This window comes from Corvus hawaiiensis, chromosome 2 (genome assembly GCF_020740725.1).
Source record: "Corvus hawaiiensis isolate bCorHaw1 chromosome 2, bCorHaw1.pri.cur, whole genome shotgun sequence".
In the NCBI taxonomy this organism is placed as follows: domain Eukaryota; kingdom Metazoa; phylum Chordata; class Aves; order Passeriformes; family Corvidae; genus Corvus; species Corvus hawaiiensis.
In genome coordinates, this window is record NC_063214.1 from 23649161 (window position 1) to 23673563 (window position 24403).

At 40.7% G+C, this 24403-nt stretch overlaps 1 protein-coding gene across 6 annotated transcripts; it reads right to left on the minus strand.

Moving 5' to 3' along the window:
* Positions 1 to 735: 735 nt before the first annotated feature.
* On the minus strand, positions 736 to 22461 carry NXPE3 (neurexophilin and PC-esterase domain family member 3). 6 transcript variants are annotated; one of them, XM_048293796.1, is made up of 8 exons: positions 22109 to 22200; positions 20923 to 20972; positions 19422 to 19509; positions 18798 to 19010; positions 10910 to 11670; positions 9189 to 9262; positions 5963 to 6169; positions 736 to 5044 (listed from the first exon to the last, which is right to left on the minus strand). In XM_048293796.1, exons 4-8 carry the CDS (start codon positions 18888 to 18890, stop codon positions 4494 to 4496), a joined length of 1686 nt encoding a protein of 561 aa, XP_048149753.1. In that variant the 5' UTR covers positions 18891 to 19010; positions 19422 to 19509; positions 20923 to 20972; positions 22109 to 22200; the 3' UTR covers positions 736 to 4493. The 6 variants fall into 6 exon arrangements, with proteins under 6 accessions (XP_048149753.1, XP_048149752.1, XP_048149755.1 ...); XM_048293795.1 differs by lacking the exons at positions 19422 to 19509; positions 22109 to 22200 and adding an exon at positions 22440 to 22461; XM_048293798.1 differs by lacking the exon at positions 19422 to 19509 and having other exon boundaries at positions 18798 to 18967.
* Positions 22462 to 24403: the final 1942 nt, after the last annotated feature.

Genomic DNA, 24403 nt, shown 5'->3' on the forward strand with positions numbered 1-24403 from the left:
GCATTGCACCCTGCTTACTACTTTCCCACCTGTGAACCCTGGCTGCAGGCTAGCTCCAAGGCAAACCAGTAGACATCCCCCAAATCCTCCACCCTTAGGCCATCCCAGAGACTCCCCAGTCTGTGCCAGGCAGCCACTCTCTCCCTCTCCCCATGACCCTGCAAACACAGCCCTTGGGCTCACGGGGCAGTGGATGCACAGCCCGCCAGTGTAGGATGCCCTACAGCCCTTGAACACTCAAACTGACTCACAGGACGCATTTCTCCTCAATTTTTCTTCCATTACTTAAGTAAAAGCTGTTCATAACATAGAGAAGCACTGACCACGCTGCATCTGCTCTTCAGCCTGTTTTTCTTAAATGAAGTGGCTTAAGGATTTCCTGTGGGTCAGCTGGGCTGTAAAAGCCCTCAAAGAAGAGAGCCTAGATTATGTACAAGCTTTTGTTATATGTCAGGCCTGATACACCAACAGAGGGAAACATCAGTGTGCCTCAGTGCTAGGTCTCATGTCAGGCACAGATCACTCCTCTCCAAATACAAATCACCAAAAAAAAAAAAAAAAAACCAACCCACTTAGAGTGAATTTAATCTATAAACCATAATGTGAAACTCCTACCCAACACAAAGTACAAAATGTAATAGGTAAATCCAAGGGAACTACTATGCAGCTATAGAAATATAAAGGAGGTGGGGTTATGGCAAACAAGATAAACTGAGACTAAATCAAATTAAATAGTTCAAGTAAACTTGTCCTCTTTATTAGGAACCTTTCCTTCTTTGAGATTTTTGGCTATTAAAATTGTTTTTCTGATCACATCAGGAAATAAGACAGTAGAGCCTTCTGCATATTGTAAGCATTACAATAACATACATACATTAGAAAAAAACAAGTTCTTTGAAAACAAGTTCTTCTCTAACACACAGAGTTCTTCACTGCTCCCAACAGAGAGTAAGAGCCTTCCAAACAGTTTAAATATACATTAAATGATCTGGACTTAAGGAGTAAGAGCTTTATAAATGAAATACACATCTGTGACTGGAGCTTTTTGCTGTTACTTAAACTGTCATGAATGGAAGAATGTTTTAACCCCCACTTCTGCAACAGAACCAAAGTAAAATCCCAGTATCCTCCACCCTTCCAGAAGACAACTTCAAACCTTCATTTTTGTCATGTACACATGAAATTGTCACCTGTAGTACATAAAAAGTTGTACAGACACTTGTGGTAAGCAAAGTTCCCATTTTTAATTGCTTACCTCTAACAAGTAAAACAATGAAAATTGGTGATTTAAATCTCATGAAGCAGTGCTGCATTGCAGATGAAATAGAAGCAACTGAAAACTTGAAAAAGGGGAAATGTTTGCTTTCTATCCTCCCTTCTCATCAACAATTCAACGAATGTTTTTATTAAATTCCTAGAAGGAAGAAATCAGCCTAAGAAGATATATATGAGAAAAAGGATTCTCAAAATGTTACAGTGCAACACTAATATACATAAAATGGAGTTTACTTATTTTATAAATAAATTACTCTGGAATCTTCTAATAAACACAATAAAAGTAGGTTTTTTTCCCCTGGAATTTGAGAGAGCTGGATTTTGAACAAAGTAATTAAAAAGTAACAAAATAGCTGTATTGAAAGATTAATAATCAAAGTGATCTTCAATACAAGAATGAAAATAGCAAAAACAGTAATATTTCTTCCTTTCAATGGAAGAAAATGAAATGAACAGGAAGACAGGGCTTTGAAAAACCTTTTTATGTGTCGAGGAAGACACTTAATAGATGCTGAGAAATTCCTTTCCGGTCCTGTTTCACATTAAGTAACTTCAAAAATAACCAACCTCTTAACCTAAGTCCCTATTAAAGTCCATTTAGAAGTTTAAAGAAACAGATTTTAAAATATTTTATTGCTTCTATGTTTGCATATACTGTACATACACAACTGGTGCAATGGTAACAAGATGAGAATAGAAATGAAAAATCATTCATAGATCACCAGAATGACATCTAAAAGCACAGTGTGCCCCAAACACGGGTAAACCCTCAGTTTCTTCATTTCTCCTCCCTGTCTATTTCAGAGCCCAAAGAAATGAAATCTTGATCCTCATTCCAAATCAACTGGCAATTTCCCTGAAGTTCACTACCAATAGTTTATCTGTTATTAAAAATTTAATCTAATTAATCTAAAGGATGAGGTTCTACCAGAAGGCAATTAGACACCTTTGCTAATAGCAGTCCTTTCCTCTTTCCCTCAACTGTCAAAGCACTCAAAAGAATATTTTCTCCTCTCTCTATGCTTGGTAGCTAACAGTGATATAAAGCTGCTGTTGAGGAGCAGTGGCAAGCACTACAACACCCAGAGAAGACACATGCAGCCACAACATTTTCACACACAATATGGCTTTATGAGTTAAACCTAATGGTTAGTCCACAAATAAGTAGTTTCCTTCAAAGTGAAAGTCTGAAGTCCTATTTCCATGAGCATTATTAGGATAGAGTTGATATTCAGGATGAAAGTGTTTACCTATTTTAAAAATCACACCTGAAAAAGATGAAAGGTCATTTTCCATTGTGGTAGTTTACTTTCCCAGACCTGAATTGGTGTGGCCTCTTTTTTGGCAGAGGATAAATTGCCACTACCATATTAAAGTAAGAAATAGTTACCTAAAGCTAATGTATGGGCAGAGGCTATGTGAGGCAGTTGTCAGTAGGAACCAGCAAATCGGACCTCTTTAATTCTGATTTGAAAAGCTAAGAATAGGTGCTATTTCAGTGTACACAATTCCTCCAGACATGTTTAAATGTTTTTAAATTGGTAAGTTTATAGATGGGTGGTACTGACTCCTTTTACATGCTAAAATAATTTATATTTGTTTTTAAAACACTTCTCAGTTGCCCTTTAAAATGAATACAACCAGAAACACTGTTGCTGCAGCTGGTAGCATTACCTCTCTTGGGGCTCAGGCAATAAAAGTACAAACTTCCTTAAGAGAGCAGCAAACTTAACAAAGGGTAAAACTTTTCTAACATAAAGATATTTCAATTATTTCACTCCATGCAACCTGTCAATTTGCCTTATTAATCTTCTCAGTTTGCTCACAAAGATTCAACTTTGACACATAAGCCAGTGAAGATTGGCTTTGGCCTGAGTGGGACCAAAAATAAGACAACGTGGAATACTCCTCTGCTGTTTAATTTGGGAGTGGAATTTAATAACTGTTTTCAAAGCGCTTCTAGTTAAAACTGCAGACAGACTCAATCAAATAAGCAGCAGTAAATGCCAGGCCAGGAGGCTGGAGAGCCACCAGCTATCACCCCAGCAAACCTGGGTCTGGGCCAAGCAGCTGTATGAAGGCAACCCTGGGCACACTTGGCTTTTGGGTGCGGGGCTTTCCACCTTTCAGACTGGCAGCAGTCAAGCTCATGAATAAATGACAGAACTGCCAGACCCTGAAGAGGACTCACAGCGTGGCCTTGACCACCACTGCCAAAGTACCCCAGGGCACTCGGGTCACTTGGCCTCCCTGTGCAGACACGGCGCATGAAGGACGAACCAGAGCCACTGTCAGCTGCCCAGTTTTGCAGGAGCATAATGGAACAGCCTTAGCTCACAGGGAAGGGAAACACCTTCACTGGCAAATGAAACACTTTCATTGGCAAGTGCTTTAAGCTTCAAGTAGGCGAGCCTGCAACTTGAACTTGCAGAAACTGCCTGAGACTGTGTTTTCACTGAGGTCATAAAACACACATATTCTCATTACTGATAAATCAAGAAGTAGACAGTGTATCACAGCTCAAAAGAAATTTAGTAGTACAGTAAGGAAAACTAAAATACTGGCTATTTGACTATTTAGCAGCCAACTGTAAACAACAAAGGTGCCTAACTAGTGTGCTCAAATAAATTTCAGCAAATTCTCCATGCCTAAATTCTACAGATATTGTGGTTGTGCTTCCTTATTGGTGACTTTGGTACACTCCCTTCATGTTTCTAATAAGGACTTTGAAACAAGAACAGACACTGTGCTTCTCTGACACTCAACTGGAAGAGACATCCCTTAAGCTCTGGAATGCTGAGAGAAAGACCATTGCCAAAGTCCTTCCCAGGTTTCACACACTGTTCTGAGCAACGAGACCCTGGCAACAGAATCAGTGTCATATGGATTAAATTAGGTGTACAGTGCAGACAACTAGTAAAGCTAATAACCCAAACAGTTTCTTATTGAATCCTGCCAATTTAATTTAAGGTGCTCTCTAATAATCTCAGGTATGAATGATAAGCTTGAAGGAATCAACCTTGCACAATGATATGGCCTGAACAGTCAACTCCTCTTTACCACCCTTCACAGCTACCCAGAGTTAAGGCCACCCTACTTACACTACATGCAAGTACAGTACCCAGACTTCCTCCATATCATCCAGCATCATTCCATAGCTCAAAAGAGCAACTGTACTTCAGCTGTAGCAAAAGACGACAAAGGGATACCCATTTGTGCTAAGTTTGCAGAGGGCACACATAAGATAAAAATGCATCTATTTGATTCTTAACAATTATTTCATTAGGGTGCAGGTTATGTGGCAAGTAATGAGCCACAGACATCTCCCAAGCATCCACAAAGTGCACAGCAATTCCTGAGAACATTTTCCTCATGACAGAATCAAGCTGAAAGGAATACCAATCACTGTTGAAGAGGCTCACTTCTGGCCCAAGCTCCTGAACATTGGCGGTTCTGATGACGATTAAAGTCTTGGGGCTGCGGTCCAGCAGCTGAGTAACGGCTCTGCGGATGTTCCTGAGCCGCCGGATGTACACTTCCACGGGGAAGGTGCTGAAGTGGGACCAGATGGTTATGGCTATGACGGTGTTCCTGCCACCCACGATGCCGTTGAGCTCGTTGGCGATGTAGCGCAGCTCGCTGCTGAACACCGTCGAGAAGCGGATGGGCGGCCCGTGGCAGCGGAACTTCAGCAGGATGTTGTGCTTCAGGTCCACAGACATGAAAGGGCCCACGTTCTTAGGACTCCCCAGGTTAAATTCCACTAGATCTGAAAGGCCAAGAGCAAGCGTTACTGAAAGATGGCACAAGAACTTCAAACTATCAACAAGATGCTTGGACCCCAGGGCAACCGCAGGAGAAGATAAGGAAATCTGAACATAATTCTAAGAACTCTAAAATTAAACCCAAGGTGAATATAATTTTTCAGAGTCGAGTTTATGACTCAACTTTATGGGTGTTGACTCGAGTTTATGGGTGTTGAAATCTGCAGGACAGCACATTTGGCCTTCATAAGGCTGTCAATGCCTTTTCCAAGTTCCCCAAACTATTTCCTTCTCTCTTGTAAAAAAGAAATTTTCCAAATAGTCATTATTGCCCTCTGAATCCAGGGTTCACCAGAACCCTTCTAGCAACCTTAGGACTCCATTAAATTTAAAGATTACTTCAAGTTGTAGGAATTAAGGGGGCTCAAAGTCTGTATTCCAACACAACTGAAGTGCTTCAGGGGAAAGGGATGAGGGAGGCAGGACTATTTAAGTGGGTACTGAAATTCTGCTATTGCTATTTAAGTAACTTAAATAAGGAAAAGGGCCCAAAAACCTATGAACAGTAATGGAGGTCATTTTTTACTTCATTCCAAAATCTCTCCTGTGACTGGGATGCTGTAATGCTTTAAAAAGGCAACCCAAGTGACCTCCTGCCGTGACTCCCAGGAGGGCCACCTTAACTCACAGCCACAGCAGCAGTCCTGTTACAAGGAAAACTTTGCAGATATCTGGTGGCCCCATTTACAAGGTTTACAGTGTCTGCTCAAACATTTGACTAACTGTCACGGCTTCTGATAAGGTTCTGTCTTTCCTCTTCCTTTGTTTTGTCCCTGTCACTTAGTAAAATCAGCTCTGTGTCTGAGATGTGAGAAATAAAGCTTTGCAAAGGTCTTTAAGGACAAAGCCAAAAAAATTATTACCTGGAACAAAAGTTGTCAGATATTCAAACCACTGCCTTATTGTAGAGTCTCCAAACAAGTGGATTACTTTTCCTTGTAAGCACTCAGTTATATCATCTGATTTGTTAAAATTATGGATCCAGTGTGTTCTGGACCTCCACTGGTCTTCATAATAATAACCAGAAGGGGAAGCTGTGGGATCTTCAGCTCTGTCCATACTGCTCGAATCTGGAAGAGAAAAATCCCTCGAAATTAACATGCAACAAAAGCAGCCTCCATAATCTTCTTGGACAAATAGTCAGTGACTGCTGACAAGAGCTGGGTGGCCGAATATAGCCTAATTTGATTTAAATTAAACAGTATCTCTACCGCTAATGTAAAAAAGTATCTGACGCCTTTCACCCTGAGCTAGAAGTGCTCAATGGTGGGTGTTAGTCCAGGCAGAGAGGAGTGGAGGCAGGGAGACCAGCGGAGCATCTTCCTCGTCCCGGCGCGGATCCCAGCGCGGCGGCTCCGTGCCGCAGGGCACTGCTGCCCTCCAGCGCCCGGCCTGCGCACGGCAGCGCTGCTCGGCGGGGACACCGACCCCACGGGACAACCCGGTAACACTCAGGGAAACATACAAAAAACCCAACACGAACCCACCAAAAACCCCAAACAAGCCCGCAAAAAACTCCTCCTGTGGAATAACACATACCCCGGCACTCTAGAAGAGTGAAGTCTGAACCATAAGGCCTCCAAACCCCAAAAATGCCAGAATTAAAGCTACGACCAAAAATGTTGTATGTGCCATTTGACTATGATAATTATGAGAGTCTCTAATTCCATGGATTTTATACTTTCTCTCTGCTATCTAGCCCCCTCCCCATTTACTGCCTGAGGAGCAACTACACACCAGGGAAGCTCTGTTCCATAGGATGCCTTTTTAACTTGCAGAAGTTGAGCAATACCTTTCAAACAAAGGTATCAGGATTAGAGGAGATTACAGGAAGAGAAACTGCAATTTCCTGGTTATGTCAGCCAAATATTGCCATATTTCTCTTAGTAAGCAGAGTGATATCAAACTTCCCTGAGGTTGTTTCAAGTTCCTCCTTTGCCACTTGTATATTCAAATACCTCAGCTGAACAAGCAGGGAGATCTTCCCCAGCACAAACACCAGCTGCATGGAGCAGACACTTCCAGCTGTTTAAACAATTCTACTCACCTTGGTGTGGAGACTGCTAAGAGCAGTCCATGCCCTGTCATAACTTACAGCTGTTTGATAAAGCACACATTGCCATGGCCAAAATCATGCCAGGGACTGTTCTAATGATGTAAAAGTACAAGCACTGGAATTCCAGGGCCCAAAAGCATCCTCTGATAGATGCTTCATTATAACACAGATAGAGCCAACCATAAACATCTTTCCTAACAAGCATTTTTTATTGCTCTTTTTCTATTCAATATCCTCTGCATGTTGCATTAGTAGATGTTAACCTTAGAGGTTAGAGGATGTTAACCTCCTTAGACCTCACAGGCACACTGTAAAAAACAAACTACTATTATGTTTACATAACACAAATAATATAATCACAATTACCACAGAAAAAAGCCATCAGAAAATTTTATCTCTGGATGATTCTTTAAATCTGACAGCAGGGACAATGAAGGAAGAAAAAAAATCCCAACTAATAATGTAGACTCATCCAATATTTATATACAGGAATCTCACAGAGAAAGGGAAAAAAAAGCCTTCACATGGTCATGCAGTTAAAGACTAATTCATAATGTGAATTCACAACTTGAGTTTGTTTGATTCTAAGGTTTGATGTAAAAGCAATTCCATTTTTTACCTTTTAAATGGACGCTTTGTCTACACATACACACACATATATATATGTAACAATGGTACTAAACCAACTTTTGGGTGCCCCACAGTAAATCAGCATTTCAAGTCTGTGCATAGTGTTGTACCAGTTTTGGCCCAGAATTCAGAAATTCAGCAAGCCTTTACTTTGAGATTCTATAAAAGAGAGTAAAAGCTCCAATCTGAAGTTATAAACCAAGCATAGAAATAAAAACTTGTATTTCAGAAAAAAAAAAATTTTAAAACTTGATCTACATTTACAACCCCACAAAAAAACATGTACAAAAAGAACAGCAGAACAATGAGTTTGTGTGTACCATCAATCCTAGCAAATCCCCATATTCACAAGCATCATACCAAAGAGTTCAGTTTATTTATTCAGAGACTGCTGTACATGGAAGGAATTTCCCTGAGGAAATGTGCTATTCCTATCAACCATTTTTAACCCAGCATTAATCCTCAGGACATGTAGGCAGGTTTTGATCATTCATAGCTCCTGGAAGAAGAGTGACAATCAAATTTTGAATTTGCAGCCATTTCTGTCAGGAAATATACAAGATTGAAAAAGCAGCAAAACCACATCACCTAAAGGACCTAGAGAAAGAAAAGGGGCAGGAGGTAAAATGCTGCTAGCCTAGTAGCAGAACTGTAAAACTTAAAGCAAGAAATACTTTAAGTTGCTTTCTGTTCAGACTATTAGTCAGGTCAGTAACTCTACCTTAAAAGTCTCCTATAACCTTATGAAAAAAAATATTAAAACTTTTCATTTAAGAAATAATTCTCTGTGTATCACATTTTGTGCAGACTTTTTAGAAGCATAAAGAGCTTGCATTTGGATATGAATGAGATAAAACCTCTAAGTTTATTTTAGTACAGACTGTCTTTGCTCTGTTCTTAGAAAGGCACAGAATAATTAAGTTCTGGTCCAGAACTGTAGGTTCTGACATCCTGTGGTAACACAAATTATAGTAATACCTGAATGCAAGTTATCAAAATCTGTTAGACAACATCCTTAACAAAGAGAGAAATTTAGAAACACCACACAGCTGTTTTCATTAGATTGAGAGTTTGGTAAGCAGTTACTCTAAGACATTTTAGTGTGAGTAAATGCTAGGGGAAAAAAAAAGACATTTTTGGCAAGAGAACAAACTTCACTCTTCTTTTGATTTACTTTTGCTAAAAATTCCATTTATGTATGTAATTTTAGAAAAAAATTTTCATTATTTCTGAACTTGTATTACAGTTAACACCCAAAAGCCTTCATTGTCTCAGTGCAAATCTGATGTTGATTTTTACGCCATACTAAGAAAACAAATGAATTGTTATTATTTGATGCCTGTCTTCCTTTCTATAAATTTAATTATGAATTACAAACAAGAATCTTTTGCAGCTCACTTTACCTGTAAATGCCTTGGGCTTTACAATGACTGAATCAGGTCCACTGGAGAGTATCGGCCTTTTGATATTCACGTCACTTGAACAAAAAATGAACACAGCAACAGTTGTAAAATTTACTGTAAAATTCAAAGGTAATATTAATCTCATTTTTTTTCTTAATCCACTTCAAATAAGCACACAGTACTATGAATTTTTTACTCTAAGTTTAGCCTACTTCCTATAGCTGAATTCATTCCACATTAACTTCCTCAAGACCACCATCACTATTCCGAATGCAAATTCAAAATTTCATGGCACTGACACAACTCTTGTGCACACTTGCACCGACACAAATCTCAATAAAGCCATCAAGCAATCAGAGGTGTGCAAGAAGCTTTCGGGGATTAGCCACAAAGATGTTCCCAGATTGCAGAACGTGTGGTGACAAACCAAGGGTACGTGGCAGCAGCAACAGCTCCCAGCTCATTAATACTAAGCTCTTGTTCTGTCTTTTGCTACTGTTTTGAAGAGAATCCTTGTCTCTTTATTTTTTTCCACCATTTAAGAAATAAATTATTTGGAATTTCTGTAAGCCCCTTTAGTAAAGGATTTCAGAGCTGAATGAAACAAACAAATAAACAATCAAAACAAAACCAAGAAAAAGACCTTTCCCATTCCCATATGGAAACATCACCAATACATATAAGCTACATTTTACAGGTGAACTACCAGAGACACAGAAAGCCAAAAAGACCCACTTACAAAATTGATAAGGAAGAGCCAAAATAAATTACACTGGTGCTTACTTTTATTCCTGGTCTTGGTTATAACCATGCACACATGCTTTCCTAATTAAACTATTTGGAGCCACTACTCCAAAATTTTTCCCAATTTAGGCCTCAAGTGAACATACTGCCAAAAGACTTTCCTTCAACACATTTGTTGGAGAGCAAGGCAGTAGCCTACAACTACAACTCTGAAACTACACAGTAACTAACTTTATCTAAATTCAGCTGTGCCATTTCATACAGAAGCAGTTCCATCACACCTACCCATACACTAAGAGATGGTTTGAGTTTTTTTAAAATGCTGAATGCAGACATAAAATATGACTGTGAAACTAATTTCGTTTGACACTTGAAATAGCATGCACAGATCATTTCCACTTGCATGGGTACTGCTCAGCAATTTTTTCTACTAGGTGTTTTCTTTATGACTGACTTAAAACTGTTTCTAAGATTTGAAAGTCATACTGAGCAACGAGGAACACACTGCATCACATTTAAGATGACTTTTAATGAGGACAAAATCAGTTGGTAATTTCTGTAAAAATAAGCCTAAAACACAGGCCCTTTTTAGGTAGTTTAGATTTGGCCAAAAATACTTCTCAAAGCATTGTTATTGATATTGCAAGTGTAGGTATGGAAACAGAAAAGAAGAAAACAGTCCCCCAAACCACCACGAGATTTAGACAGCATGCTCTTGTAAAATTCAGTAGGGTTGAATTCAAAGCACAGAAAGAGAACTACATGCCAAGTTTCTTTAAGATTGCTGTCTAAGATTCTTGCACAGCTGAATGGAGGGGAACAGACTATTCAACAACTAACATCAAACACCTGGTCCTGCAGATACACTCCTCCTCTAAGGCAATGTGTCATATTTAAGCAATAGGCTGAAGTTTGTACAAAAAAAACCCAAACAAAACAACTTGACTGAGTATATATAAATTCAACAACATACAAACCTTTGGAAAAAGAGGCTTTCCTCTTGTGTCAGAAGACCTTTCAGATATCCACCTTTGGCATGGCTGATTCGGCTGGCACAGGACAGCTTTCGAGGCTTGTAGCAGAACCATGGCTCACCCGTGTAGAGATCTGTGAAGTTACAGACTGGGAGACCTCCAGGCAAGCAAACGTTGCACTCTGTAGTTTCTGAATACCTCCCAGACTTGAAAGAGCTTTTGAAATAGACTCTGTCCGGCCTTTCCTCTCGTAAACGCAGGAGGACTTGGACTGCTTCACTCGGATGGACAAGTGACACAGAAACTTTGACCTCTCCTGGCCAAAGCAAGGTAAAGAAGACTTTGTAAAGGCCATTATGGCAATCTACAATCCTTCCTGCTGCTCCAGCTTTCAGCGCAGGAGAGTGAATTCGTGCCTGTAAATAGTCTCCACCATACTGCTTGGGTTTTCCTTGGAAATCCTTCATACGAACGAGTACCTCTAACTGGTCACCCACCTTGAAGAACCTGCTGGGTGTCACAATCACAAAGTCACTGTGTGTGGGATCAGTGCTTTGTGCAAAGGCGATTTTGCCATCAGGGGGCTTTGGCCACTGTATTGCAGCAAGCAACGATTCCTCCTCCGCTTGTTCCCTTTTGGACAAGATTTGCTGCGCGTACCCACAGTAAGGCTTCCTGGTAGTTTTGGTTGTCTGTGACAGAGAATGCTGGACATTGTTTTCTGTTATCCAATTCGATCCTGAAACTGTGTCATCATCCAGGTGCTGGGGAGAAAAAGATTACCTGAAGCTGTGCTATGAAATGAAACACAGTGAATAATGGATGCTTTGTCAGCAAATGATCCCAAGAACTGGGCTTTGCTTTACACAGCTTTGAAGCTGACCAAATGAAGCAACTTCACTAGAAGACTCAAATCTATTACTTTGATCATGGGATTTCTACGGAAACAGGTGGGCAACCTGTGGTTACCCTGCTTTGGCAAACAAGCATTTAAATAGATCGCATCCAATGTATGGCAGTATTTCAGCTACCAGTATATTCTCTAAATATCAGCCATGTGAAAAAAAAGGTTGGATGATTAAGTTGTAACTCGTGTTTTATTTTCTTCTGCAGTAACATTTTAGCCTTGGAGCACCATGAGGTCTGATAGCTGCCCAATGCGATGCAAGGAAATAGGGTTTCTTTGAGATGCTGCGCTGCCGATGAAGCCGAGGCACCCCCTGCACACGCCTTCCAGAGAAGTCTGCTGCATGTAGCAGCTGCAGTCATTTATCTGGTCACACTCACACCACTTCTTGGCTAATTATCTGAAATGCATGTTTCCCTGTAATGTGCACATTGAAAGAAATAAAAGAACAAAAGCCCAAGCCTTCTGGGACAATGAATTCATGAGCCAGTTGGCAAGTAGAATAGTGTAGGACAAGCTAGGACTAAACAGGCAAAAAACCTGTTTGTTTATTTATAAGATTTTAAAATCTATATACAGCTGCTTCTAGCACCAAACGAAAAGCAAGCAAAGAATCCCCTAATCCACACAAGAGTTTAAAAATGAAAATAGTTAAATACAATGCTAGACTAAGAGAGGGGGCTTCTGCTGCAACTTGACATCAGTGTCCAAAACTGTATTTTCATGCAAATGACTGCAGATACCACCTTCTTTATGACATCACATAATTTTGCAGGTTTGTATTAGGACAATTTTAAAAATAGCACAGCCTAAGACTCCAGAGCTACCCATGAGACTTCTCATCAGCAAATCCAAACATACCCTTCAAATACACACAAACTCAGCAGTTAATGAGCAATTAATTATCAGGTATATATAGTAGAACTTATCTATACTTCTATTTCATAAAGAAGGAAAATTTTTTTTCAAACAAAGATTAAAATTATACCATTCACATAGCATCAGATGATATAGTAGTTTAGATTTGAAAGATTGCTAAAAAATTCAAACTACATTATTTTAAATCTTTTAAAATATCATTGTACTTACCAATACCCCAGTGTTTCCCATTTACTTCCTCCATAACTAACTGCTCATCAATGTACTAAAAGTCACAGCACTCATATTAAAGCCTTATACATTGTTATATACCTTTTTTAGTCCATGGAAATACCACCAGTGTATTAAAATCATTTGAACCACCCTGAGATTCAACATATTTTTTAGAAGAGAGGTAAACCTGACAAGCAATAGAAACAGATAGGCTTTTGAAGTCTGTAACATAAGAAGCTGGTTTTGATCAGCTTAAGAGTAAGAGGATGAGTACATTAGGATGTAGGATGGATACACAAAATCTTCTTTGTTTGATATCCAAATTAACTATAAAACTTGAAACTGTGAATTGCTACATTGTAGCTCTAAAATGTAAATTGACACATACCCATCTATACACCAGATGTTAACATCACAATGGAAGCTTTTGCTTCTGTTTTATATTCCCACCCAGGTTTTAATAAATTTTCCCTGAAGGCCATCTGAGATAATTCATAATTATTTTTGTTTTCCATCACAGCAAGCAAATCTGCAGATGTATGCCACACATTATTTTTATAAATCCAGTAAATTTGAGCCAAAGCTGAGAGTGAAACTCAGGCACAGTTCTACTTTAAATCTTGCCTACATGCATTCTTGAATTAAGCCAAGTTTCTATTTTTGGATACCTTCACAACTTCTTCCCTTCACTTGCTCATGCATATATATATATATATATATATATATATATATATATATATACACAGAGAAAATACTGTATGGAAATATTTTTAAAAGTTAGCTATATATTTTGATGCATCCAATAAGCTGGTAACAATGTCTCAGCAAAAATATTTAAGCATTTTCCTAAAGGGGGGTGGAAAGGGAGAATATGTATGTATGATTAATTGCTGTTTTCAGTGTAAGTTCCCAAGAGAAAGTTTCTATTTTTCAGTTGGTTCTTCAATGGTTGGTACTTCAGGCTGGGGGACATGGGGAAAAGAAACCCTTTCAAATTAAGAAGAGAAATGGCTATCTAAGACAGCTTAAAGACTGACATATCCCTATTTTTAATCTTCTATAAATTTCCTCTGGGTTTTTAACCCAGTCTTTCTGTCAGAGATGTAGAAGATGCCATTTCTGGCCTAGCTAGGCTTTCTGAAGTCTTTCCAGGGGCATACCTATATCCTTCAGTGGGAAAGGGTGCAGAGAACACACAAACCAACAGACTCATTCAGAAAACAGAACGTGGTTCAATGTCTCCAAGTCAGTCCAGCTACACAGATTTTTAGCAGACCACAAGGCCAAAGCTCTTCACTTGTATGCAGCTGATAACAAGGACAAGCACTGCTACTTCAACATCTCCAGGTTATGACCCATTAAGCAAAACAGATCATACCACAAATATTTCCTCAAACTCTCTTCAAAGAGCCTGAGGGGGAAGCTCCATGAAGGTAAAAGCAGAGCTTCTTCAACATCCTGAAGGACCATTCTTTCTCCAACATCCTTGTTCATCCTTACAGCCCTCTCTCAAGCCCAACCAGGACCATTTTGTTGCAGAACTGTAAGCTTATGTGTCAAAATAAGCTACACCATGTATGCTACTCACAGGAGAAAATATTGCAGAGATTACCTTTGCCAGGAGAGGCAGAAAAAGCTCCAGAGTCAATTAATATACCAAAGATCCTTGACTGGAATAGAAAAGCTTTCCAAACCATCTTCCTTTCTTAAGTGTTTCCCAGGCTCAGCTCCAAACAAGTACTTAAGTTCTCCTCCCCCTATGGATAGGCAAGGCCTGCCCTGAGGCAAATAATTAACTTAGTTTGTCCACACTCTGTTTCCTACTCTCTCCTGGCATTTCCAAATCTCTCTGGCTCCTCTGTGTTGTCATACTGAAACTGTGCAGAACTGAGGGCTTTCTGCTGTAGTTAGTAGCCAAAACTAAATAAAATTCCTTTATAAAAACAGATAAAGAGGATTTCTCAAGAGTGCTCTTCCTTTATGAAACAGATTCTTTTACTGTTCATTACAGGCTCCATGTTGGATAACACCTGCTTTGCTTATTTCCAGGTATGCTCCATTCAAGGTGTCATGTATTTTAAGTGCAATTTCCAAGGGACTTTACTTATTTGTTTGTTGGGTTTAAGGGGTTTTTGTTTGTGTAGGAGGAGTTTGTTTGATTTTTTCTCTTTTGTGGTTTTTTTTTTCTATCATTACTTCTTTTTAATTCCCTGCATTTTCAAACTAGACAGAACCCAAATGTGACCACAAAGTAATTTAATGGATGTCTGCCAAGTAACACAGGCAGGACAGAAGGGATTACATGTCAATAAAGCACAAATAAATCCACTAGCAGTTCCTGCATTAGAGATGTCATAAAAAGGAAAAAAGGAAGCTGTATTTTTAAGATAACTGATGGAAATTTCAGCCCATCTCCTCAGCTTTTGGCATTCTCACTGCCAACCATGCAAAAATTAGATATAACATACAGATCAACCCAGGCAATAATGCTCTCAAAGATATTCTAGAAGGAGTCACAGAGTACTTGGGTAGATCTGCAATGAACACCTGTCCTCAGTTAAACACCATAATGTAGGTAGCTGATGGAAATTGTTGCTGAAAAGGTGGAACTCCATCTCAAAGCCCAGTATCTTCCACCAACTGTTAACTCCTGCCTTGGCCTGGTACGTTCCAAAGAGCTGCTGCAAACCTGCCTAAGTCACTGTCACTAGAGCAGGAAATAACACAGGAGATTCCCAGGCAACAGGCGTGGTGGAGAAATAAAAGTTCCAGCAGACAACATCTGAAACTGAACAAATACCAATTCCTGAAAGGTCAGTCATCTTATTTTCAGTGATTTTACACTCCAAGTACTTTATTTGTTGTCTAAGACAGATATGAAATCAGTTCTCTATCATTACCATCTCGCAGCACTGAGAGGCTGCTGAACTACTCTAAGTGTCAAAGCCAATCCTCAAAAGCCATCACCTGTCAGTCAAATGTTCCAGAAATAATTGGAATAAGATAAAGTTATCTTTTGTAGGCACCTGCAATTTAGCAGCAAGAAATAAAAACTTTGTTACACAGTTATTTTGTTCAGTTTCAGCTGTCTGATTTCATACATCATCCTGGCAAGAAACTTCCCCTCTCCCCATACACTCTCTCTTCTAGGTGCTTTTAAATAAAACAGTGCTCACAACCAATCCTGAAGTGGTTCTGTCACTCTAAAGGCCACTGGTACAAATACACAAACTCTCCTGTATCCTGAAGGCATGATGTTTAGGCAACATCCCAATACTTCACAAAAAATTATTGTACATTTTATCTGTCTGGCTATGTTCACAGAAAAAAAAATATAATAAAATAAAAACACATTTCTTCTGGTACTACATGATCAACTATGTGACCTCAAGTGAGTAGTTATTCCATACTAAAAAGCAAAGTAAATAATAGGAGCTGGGTATCAAATGTTTTGTGGACAGCTTGTTTGTTTGTTTGGGGTTTTTTTAAACACAAGGTAAGGAAAATAAAATTCTGACATGGATAGGGCTGCTGAGAGGGTATCATTAATAGCTTAAGAAATTAAGAGGAAACATTCCAGCATGAAAAAGTATAAAACCCTAAAGCAAAAAAGAAGGGAGACTAGGTGGGGGGTAGCTGACAATTGCCTTAGATTTGAGCTTTAGCCAGCCAGGTTGGGTGATTTGGGGATGAGAAGTATGTCTGATGCATTTACAAACATGTTCTCAACAGTAACCAACGATAAGCTCTCCTTCCAGAGCCTGAACAGATCTGGTTACAGATATTCTGTGAAAGCTTTGAAAGATTTTTTTCTGGCTTTGATCTCTGACTGAAAAGAATCAGCCTAAATGCCTATACTAGACTGCCTGGGAAACTGAGCCAAGACAGAGACAAATACAGGAGCAGGTCCATTCAGAAAAGTCAAGACAACAGAAGAGGTTAGAGTTGCATGTTACAGCATAAAGATTTACCAGCAACACAATACTTAACTGAGTTTAGAATAGCAGATATGTAAAGGGCAACAAAGCCACGAAGACACTTATCATGGACAGTGGCACGAAAAAGCACAGAGCGAGCACCCAACTCGCATTTTCCATTTCACTCTCAAAGCACTGCCAGAGCCCTTTTCTTTAAGAAAAGTAATCTTCAAATAAAAGAAAACAGTTTAAGATTCTAAGTATCAGCAGTCCTCAGGCAACATCCTAGGTCAAAAACCAAAACAAAATAAAACCACAGAAAGAAAAAACAAGAGCTACCTCCCATGTAACACAAAATGGATCATGCTAACTTGAACCAAAAATCCATCAAACAGTATTTTGATTGCCAATAGTTTCCAACAGCAGAGATGTGGGAAAAGAAAACAGACCAAACATGTTGTGCTATTTCCTCCTGTAGACTTAACACAGTTTCTAGCACTTTATGGTTTAGTCTTCTTAAACATTAGGGTAGACCTCTTTAAGATCTAGTCTCTGATAATGGATTTTTCTTCTGTGCATTCATCCAGATTTTTTGAATATATGCTTTTAGTAACTACAAAGTCTTACTGCAAGGACTTCTGCAGCTTTTCTGCAATCCATGAAAGAACATCCCTGCTTCCTTTAAAATCAGCATCTGCAGTTTTTATTTAATGTGTCCACTAGTACTGGAATAGGTAATGAATGTTCATTCTTCAGTTATTGATCCTGAGTCACTTGTGATTTTAGACTTCTCAAACATTTTCCTTACCCTTATGTGATCCTCTTCCAATTCAACTGTATTTTTTGTGGGGTGAGGGGGTTTTACAGCCCCTCTTTTGGATCATTTCATTTGGGCATCACTAGCCAGGAGGCAGGAAGATTCTGCAAGCATCATATACACAACTTAGAAGCATAAAGCAATTACCGACTGGCTCCCATGCACAAAGGACAGCTATAATTTAAGGAGGTGTTAGGCTAAGAATTACAATGTTCATCCACCAAATGCAGAGCACTGGAATGCCCGGCCAGGCAGGCAGCCAATGGGCAGGTTCAGCCTCCAGGGCTCCCAAAGACAGATCCTCATCTGCCTTGACTTTAATCTGGGGTTACTGACTAAGCAGTTTCAAAGTACCTCTGCACTAAAGTGATAAGTAAAATGAAGAAATATGCAAGACAGACATAGCAGAGGGAAAAAGGGAAAGGCAAATAAAAATTGCATCAGTACAGGCCGGAGATGAACAAGCCAGCTAACAGCTCTGCAAGGATTCCAGGAGACAGCAAACTCACCATGTGTCAGCAGCACAGCATTGTGGCAAGAAATTAACAAGATCCTAATCAGCTGATTGAGCAAAGTTATAGTTCTCCTCAACCTGACCATGGTGAAGTCAGACCTAGAACATTGTGTCTGGTTTTTTGACAACCCACACCAGAGTAAAACTGGCAAGACCAATTAAGAACCCCTGAGATGATTAGGGAACTGGAATGACACTAAGGGAACCAAAAAATTTCTTTTTTTAAATCTGGAGAAGACCGAGGGGATCTAACTGCAGTCTTTCACAACCTACAGGGGAGTTACAGAGGAACTAAAGTACACTCCAACAGGATAAGAGGCAACTTCCTGTTGCACACAAGGCACATATTCTTCCCTGTAAGAGGGATGCAGCTTTGCAACAGACTGCCGGGGTAGGTTGTGAAATCTGAGTGTCCTTGAATATTGTCAAAAGTGAAAATACCCTGTTGCAATCCAAGCTAACCCTGACGTCAGTCCTTTGGAGAAGGTGCTGGATTAAATACCTCCAGACATCCCTTTCACTATGAATTTTCTGTGATTCCAATTTATGCCTAAATGCTGTCAGTCAGGTACAACCCTAACCTTACATACAAAAGTTAATAATGTTGCTCAAGCCATCTTGGAGAAGAAACAGGCTCTACTTACCTCTAACTGAAAAAAATTATGGACCAGCACCACAACAGCCAGCACTGCCATAAGCAGGCAGAAGAGCTGCAGTCTGAATGAGTCACGCCACATGGTCCAGTCGAGTCTTTCCCTCCCATGTTAGACGTTGCCATGACTTCCATTCACCATAAACATGAATGTCATTTCGTCTCAGCAAAGCACAAGAGAATTCAGTTAACTTCCACTTCATTCCTGCAAGTGCATTTGCAAAAACTGTATTAAGTCCCCAAAATGTTACCAGAACTGAAGTCAAGTTTTACACTGAAAGCTTACAAATGGTGGGAGTTTGCAGGGCAATAACTAGTACAACAGAACTGTCAACACAGATTCATTTTGTGGAACTCATCTGAGCAGCATTATCTGTCACATTACATAATTCTCTTGGACATGTCAGAGCAAACCCTTATCATAAAGCTGGTGTCACCCCTAGTTGATACCAAAAAAAAGGCAAAAGAAGAGTGCAAGATTTCAGTCTGGCAATCAAAAAAACCAAAATAAATCACCACTACCCTCTTTATCTGTTATACGACATCACCACCATCCAGACATCACCAGACTGAGACTTATAGCAGAAACTTGTGGGTTTAGACATCTCCCATTTACCTGTTTACACATTCCAGTAAGTTGTTATTAAAGACTAAGTCTGAAACAAGTTTGGATAAGCAAGGTAAAAGATATTTCCTCCAGTTTTCTGCTTGGGAAGAGGGGAAAAATAAATCAACTGTAGCATTAAAGAGGAGATATCTAAGAGACTTGAAAGCACCAAAATTTAACTTCACGCATCACCTGTAACATTACATTACATCTTCCCTCTTTTGCTGTTTTATCATTCCTTTTACCTCAGGTACTCATACGCAGCTCTAAAAATTTTTAAAAAATAAACTTCTGGGTGTGTTTGGGTTTTGTGTTTCTGGGGTTTTTTTAATCTAATAATAGTATTGTCTTTCATAAATTTTAACTTCCATAAAATATTATTCCTTTAAGGTTGCTTGACAGCCGATCTGCTATAAAATCACAGACTTAACACCACTGATTCAGTTTCCACAACTTAATGCTTGCTCAGAATGACTCTTAAACCTTCCTTTCTTTCTGAGGAGGACAATTTTGATGCAGTCATTTTGCAAGCAAAAAGGGTACTGTTCATGCAGAAGCTCTAAACTTGGAAACAGAAAACAGATGGCAAGGAGAGACAGTCAAAAGACACCAATCTCTCCAAACCTAGTATTCTCAAAGCAGCATTACTCATACAACCATCCACCAAGTGCAACAACATAATCAAATGATTATATAAACTTTGTATAACTTTCTATAAATAGTATAACTGAGAATTTATACTATTAAGATAGTATAAATACATAGTACATATAATCTTAAGACTATATGAAAAATGCTGTGTAAAATTAAATGAAGCGTAATGATACATTAAATATAAAAATTAATTAAATTATTTACCAAACGAATATAGGCTAGAAAACTGAAATACATTACCATTATAACCAGGACAGCCTCAAAATAGGCCACACATCAAATTGCTTTACAAGGATTATAGAGATTATAGCTTCAAATTGAGAATTATAGAGATTGTATTTCTGACCAATGAACAAGCATTGAAAGAGCAGGACATCCATTAAAGTGAAAGTATCAAAATGCCACAAAAATGCAGCTTTGTTGGAACAGTTCTGCACTAATATGAAATTTGCATAAAACAGCAGCTTGGGTCCTAAATTGACAATAAATATACCTAAATACATGAAAATGCTAATTTAAGGACATATCTACCCATTTGAGGAAGAGGGAAAAACAGAATTTTCACTTGTGTTGCTGAGAATTCTTTCCATCACTGAAAAGCACAAGACACTGAAAATTAATAGAATGTTATTTCAGATGCCTAAAAAGGCCACAAACACTATTCCATGTGTTTTTATTCAAAACTTTCCATCTGTAAATCTCACAAGTCCTAAAACATTTAAATGTACAGGTTTAGAGCTTTCTTTATGCTAAAGGCGTAATACGCTGCCAGTTTCATCAGCCCTGAACAACTGATCCCGTTCATTTCTTGTATAAGAAAAGCCTGTAAGTACACCAAAAAGCCTTAGGTTCTTACCCTACTCCTGAAATGTTCTCTGAAGCCATCCACATGAAAGGCCAGATAACCTTGGAAACAATAAATTAAAAAATAAATTTATCTATAGAAACACACACAAATATTTTTTAATAAATTCATATCTTGGTGGTCTGCTTACAGTGGCACAAAATAAAATGGCAGTTATGACTTTTTACTTGTAAAATTACTTTTGTTTCTACAATAAACCAGGGATTTTGTTAAAGTATTTGATTCTTTTAAACTTCAATGCTATGCCTTTGAATTCTCTGCTATTTACTGCTAAGTATTACTTCTCTCAGCTTTGTTCCATGTTATCACAAGCCCCATTTTGCCCAAGGTTAAAAACAAAAACCGATGTAATGACATTTTGAGGAACACATCATTAAATTATGCCTCATGCTCCATTACGGGACTGTGGGTTTGGGTTTTTTTCAAGTGTCCGTTACTGTCAGCCCCCCATCCCCACAGCTCTCTAAGCCAGCAGCGATACACAAGCAGGTGTGAGTGCAACCGCTCCAAATTTTGTCCTGCAAATCGCAAAGGCAGAGGAGCCGCTACCTCTGGCGATGCCCAAACCATGTCACTGGGGCACAGGGGCTCGAGGCTTGATGCTCCCGTGGCTGCCAGCACGGAAAATCAGATTTGCTGCTGTTTTTTGCAGATTCCGCCCTGCTCCCCAGGGCGCGGGGCGCTGGCAGCCCCCCAGCCCGACGACGTTCCGGGGCCAGCGCCGCAGCCCCCGCGGCGGCCCCGGCCGAGGAACACGGGACCGGACACGCACCCACGAGCCAGGGACGGGGACAGCAAGCAGGAAGCACCGCTGCCGGCAATGCAAACCGCACAGCTCTCTTTTATTGCTTCAAAGGTACTTTTTAGGGTGCCGCGGGGTGGGCATCCCCGAGGAGCGGCAAAAGGCAGCTTCAGCATCTCTGAGGAGCGGCACAAGGCAGCCCCTGGATCGGCAGGTAGCCGCGCTGAAATCCGAGCGGAGCGGGCAGGGCGGCCCTGCGGGCGGATGGGCCGGGCCCGCGGGGACGGGGGATCCGAGCAGGGCACCCGCCAACCCCGGGACCCCGCACCCGCCTCCCGCCCCGGGCCTCCCTCAGCGGCCCCGGCCCCGCCGCCGCCCCGCGTTCCACCCGCTCCCCGGCAAGCCGCGCAGGCCGCGCCGCCCGCGCCCCCTCACCGCAGCCCCCGGCGCTCCCCCGGGCCAGGCGGCGGCCTCGCCCCCGGCCCGGAGGCGCTCGCTGTAAATGCACGGCTCCCGCCGCCCCTCCTTCCTCCCCGCCCCCCACACAGCGGCGGCCGCCGCCGCGCCTCCTCCCGCCCCGCCCCGATACCGGCTCTGTTCCCGCGGCCGCTGCCGCAGCCTCTGTGCTGGCAAGGGGCAGTGAAAACAGACGCAAACCCCAACGAAAACATCGCTGTAATTTTTGAGCCACCGCCAGTGAAGCCAAGGAAAGCAGGATGTGGAGAGGGTGGCGCGGAGCTGGGCACTGTGGCCCGGGTGGTATTACCGTGGGTCCGCAGGCGCAGCCCCGGCCAAGAGAGAAGGCTCTGACGCGAACCATCGTAGCTCAAACGCTGTCGAGCCTGGAGGCGCACGGAGCAGGGGGCAGGACCGGCGGCCTTTTGGACAGGGAGAAGGTTGTGAAAGGAGAGCCTGGCCACGGAGCAGCTGCAGGGACTGAGCGGGGGGAGCCGGCACGGCCCAGCACAGCAGCGCTGGGCAAACGCAGCTGCATTGAAGGCAGGACTTAATGTGCTTTATGAGAACATGCGTGCAGTCAGCGCTGAGCTTTGCGCCCTGCACGAGAGCCGGGTGGCACTTCCAATCGGCAGGACATCTGTAATTTGCTTTGTAAACACTTGTAAACACTGCATAAGTTTGGGAATGCCAAAACACCTGCCAGCAGTTCTTTGGATGAGTACAGCTTAAGGTCTTGAGCTTATTTTTACTAAGTATGTGGGTTGCTTAAAACCAGAAATAAGACAGAGCAGCTGAAATATTCTTGTGAACACAATATTTTAGCCAATATTAACATAAACATTAATTGCCTACTCTTGTCTTCTGCCCCCACCCCCCATCAGCCACAGCTATTTTGAAGAAGTGACCTTACCTCTATTTTTCTCTTCCTTTCTGCATCTTACAACAGTGGTTACCTGGTAGAGATAGAAAGCAAAAATCTCAACAGGCACCAGCTTCTATTTGTACTATACGCTGTAGGTCAAGAATTGAAAGCCATCTGGCTGTATAAGCAGAATACATTGAAAAGAAAGTATTTTGAAAGATAATTGATACTGATTTTTTTTTCATCTCAATATACAAAGTCTGTCAGTGCTATAGCAATCTCATTTCTCTTCACTCATTCTTCATGAGCCACGCAGTGCATCAAATTCCCCTACAAACTCTCCAGCTCAAAGTGCAACCTAAGGCAAAACTATCTAATTAGTGTGTCAAATGCCAAGCATTATCCCATCTCTTAATATATCTGGAGTGATGTTGGGAGTTGAAGGCGTGGAAGGTGGTAACAGTGAGAAAATCTGTCTCATCTAAGGAAATAGGTACTGCTAGGCTATCTTCTGCCATATTTTACATTTCACCACCCCTCAGGGATGGGAAAGGATCCCCACGCTACTTTTCTCTATAAATTCTTCAGTTATCATTGTAGTTAGTCTTGACGAAGGCCTAATAATGAATCAAATATGCCTTTCTAATCTCTAACATGGTAAGCCTTTTTGCACAAAGAGGCCAGAAACCAATTACTCATTGTTTGCCCCCATGCTCTATACAAAGCACCATGTAAAAGGCTCTTTGGCTATGAGTTGAGTGTCAATGACATTGGTGAGGTCTCTTCTACCTCATGACCATGCAATATCTAAATGTCATTAGTCCCAAAAGAACTACAGCTTCAGCAGCTGTCGCTCACCTTACATGCCTCCTTGTTTATTACACCAGAAGCACTTGGCAATTATTTTGAGATGAGTACAGAAAGCTAGATAATGAGAAAGAATCAGCCTTTCCTTATTTCTTTTTCCAGAATTACATGCAGTAAGATGAAGTTTTGCTGGGCCCTTGGCCCCATTGCCCTTCTCTCCCTTACCTGCAAAGAATAATCAATATGACACAGTATATTTGAAAATGCGTATGGGACTACTGAACCCATTCTTGATTATAGGCAAGTGTTGGGGAATGTTTTCGTTTGCTCCCTGAGCAACTGTAACATGCTTTTGTGCTGAAGTATGATGAGGTTTAACAAACAATGCATTGGACAGTCTGCAAAGAGCACAACAGACACTGTTCCCTTTCTATAGACATCTTGATCGTCTCCTTTTGCTACATTACCCTCATATCACTTCTCCAATCCTTTTTCAGTTCCACAGTCATCTGGGTCTTGTCCTTCTGCAGTCCTTAGAAAAGCAAATTTCACTCTCATCTTGCCCACAGGTTTGCCATGTGCCTTGGTTTCAGGCACAGCAA

Coding starts and splice junctions, on each gene's coding strand:
- NXPE3 (XM_048293795.1), bottom strand. CDS start 18,890: ATGTGGCGTGACTCATTCAGACTGCAGCTCTTCTGCCTGCTTATGGCA. Junction 9,263..10,909: donor GAAAGCCTCTTTTTCCAAAG/GTTTGTATGTTG, acceptor TTTTTGTTCAAG/TGACGTGAATATCAAAAGGC. Junction 5,045..5,962: donor TCTGACAACTTTTGTTCCAG/GTAATAATTTTT, acceptor TTGGCCTTTCAG/ATCTAGTGGAATTTAACCTG.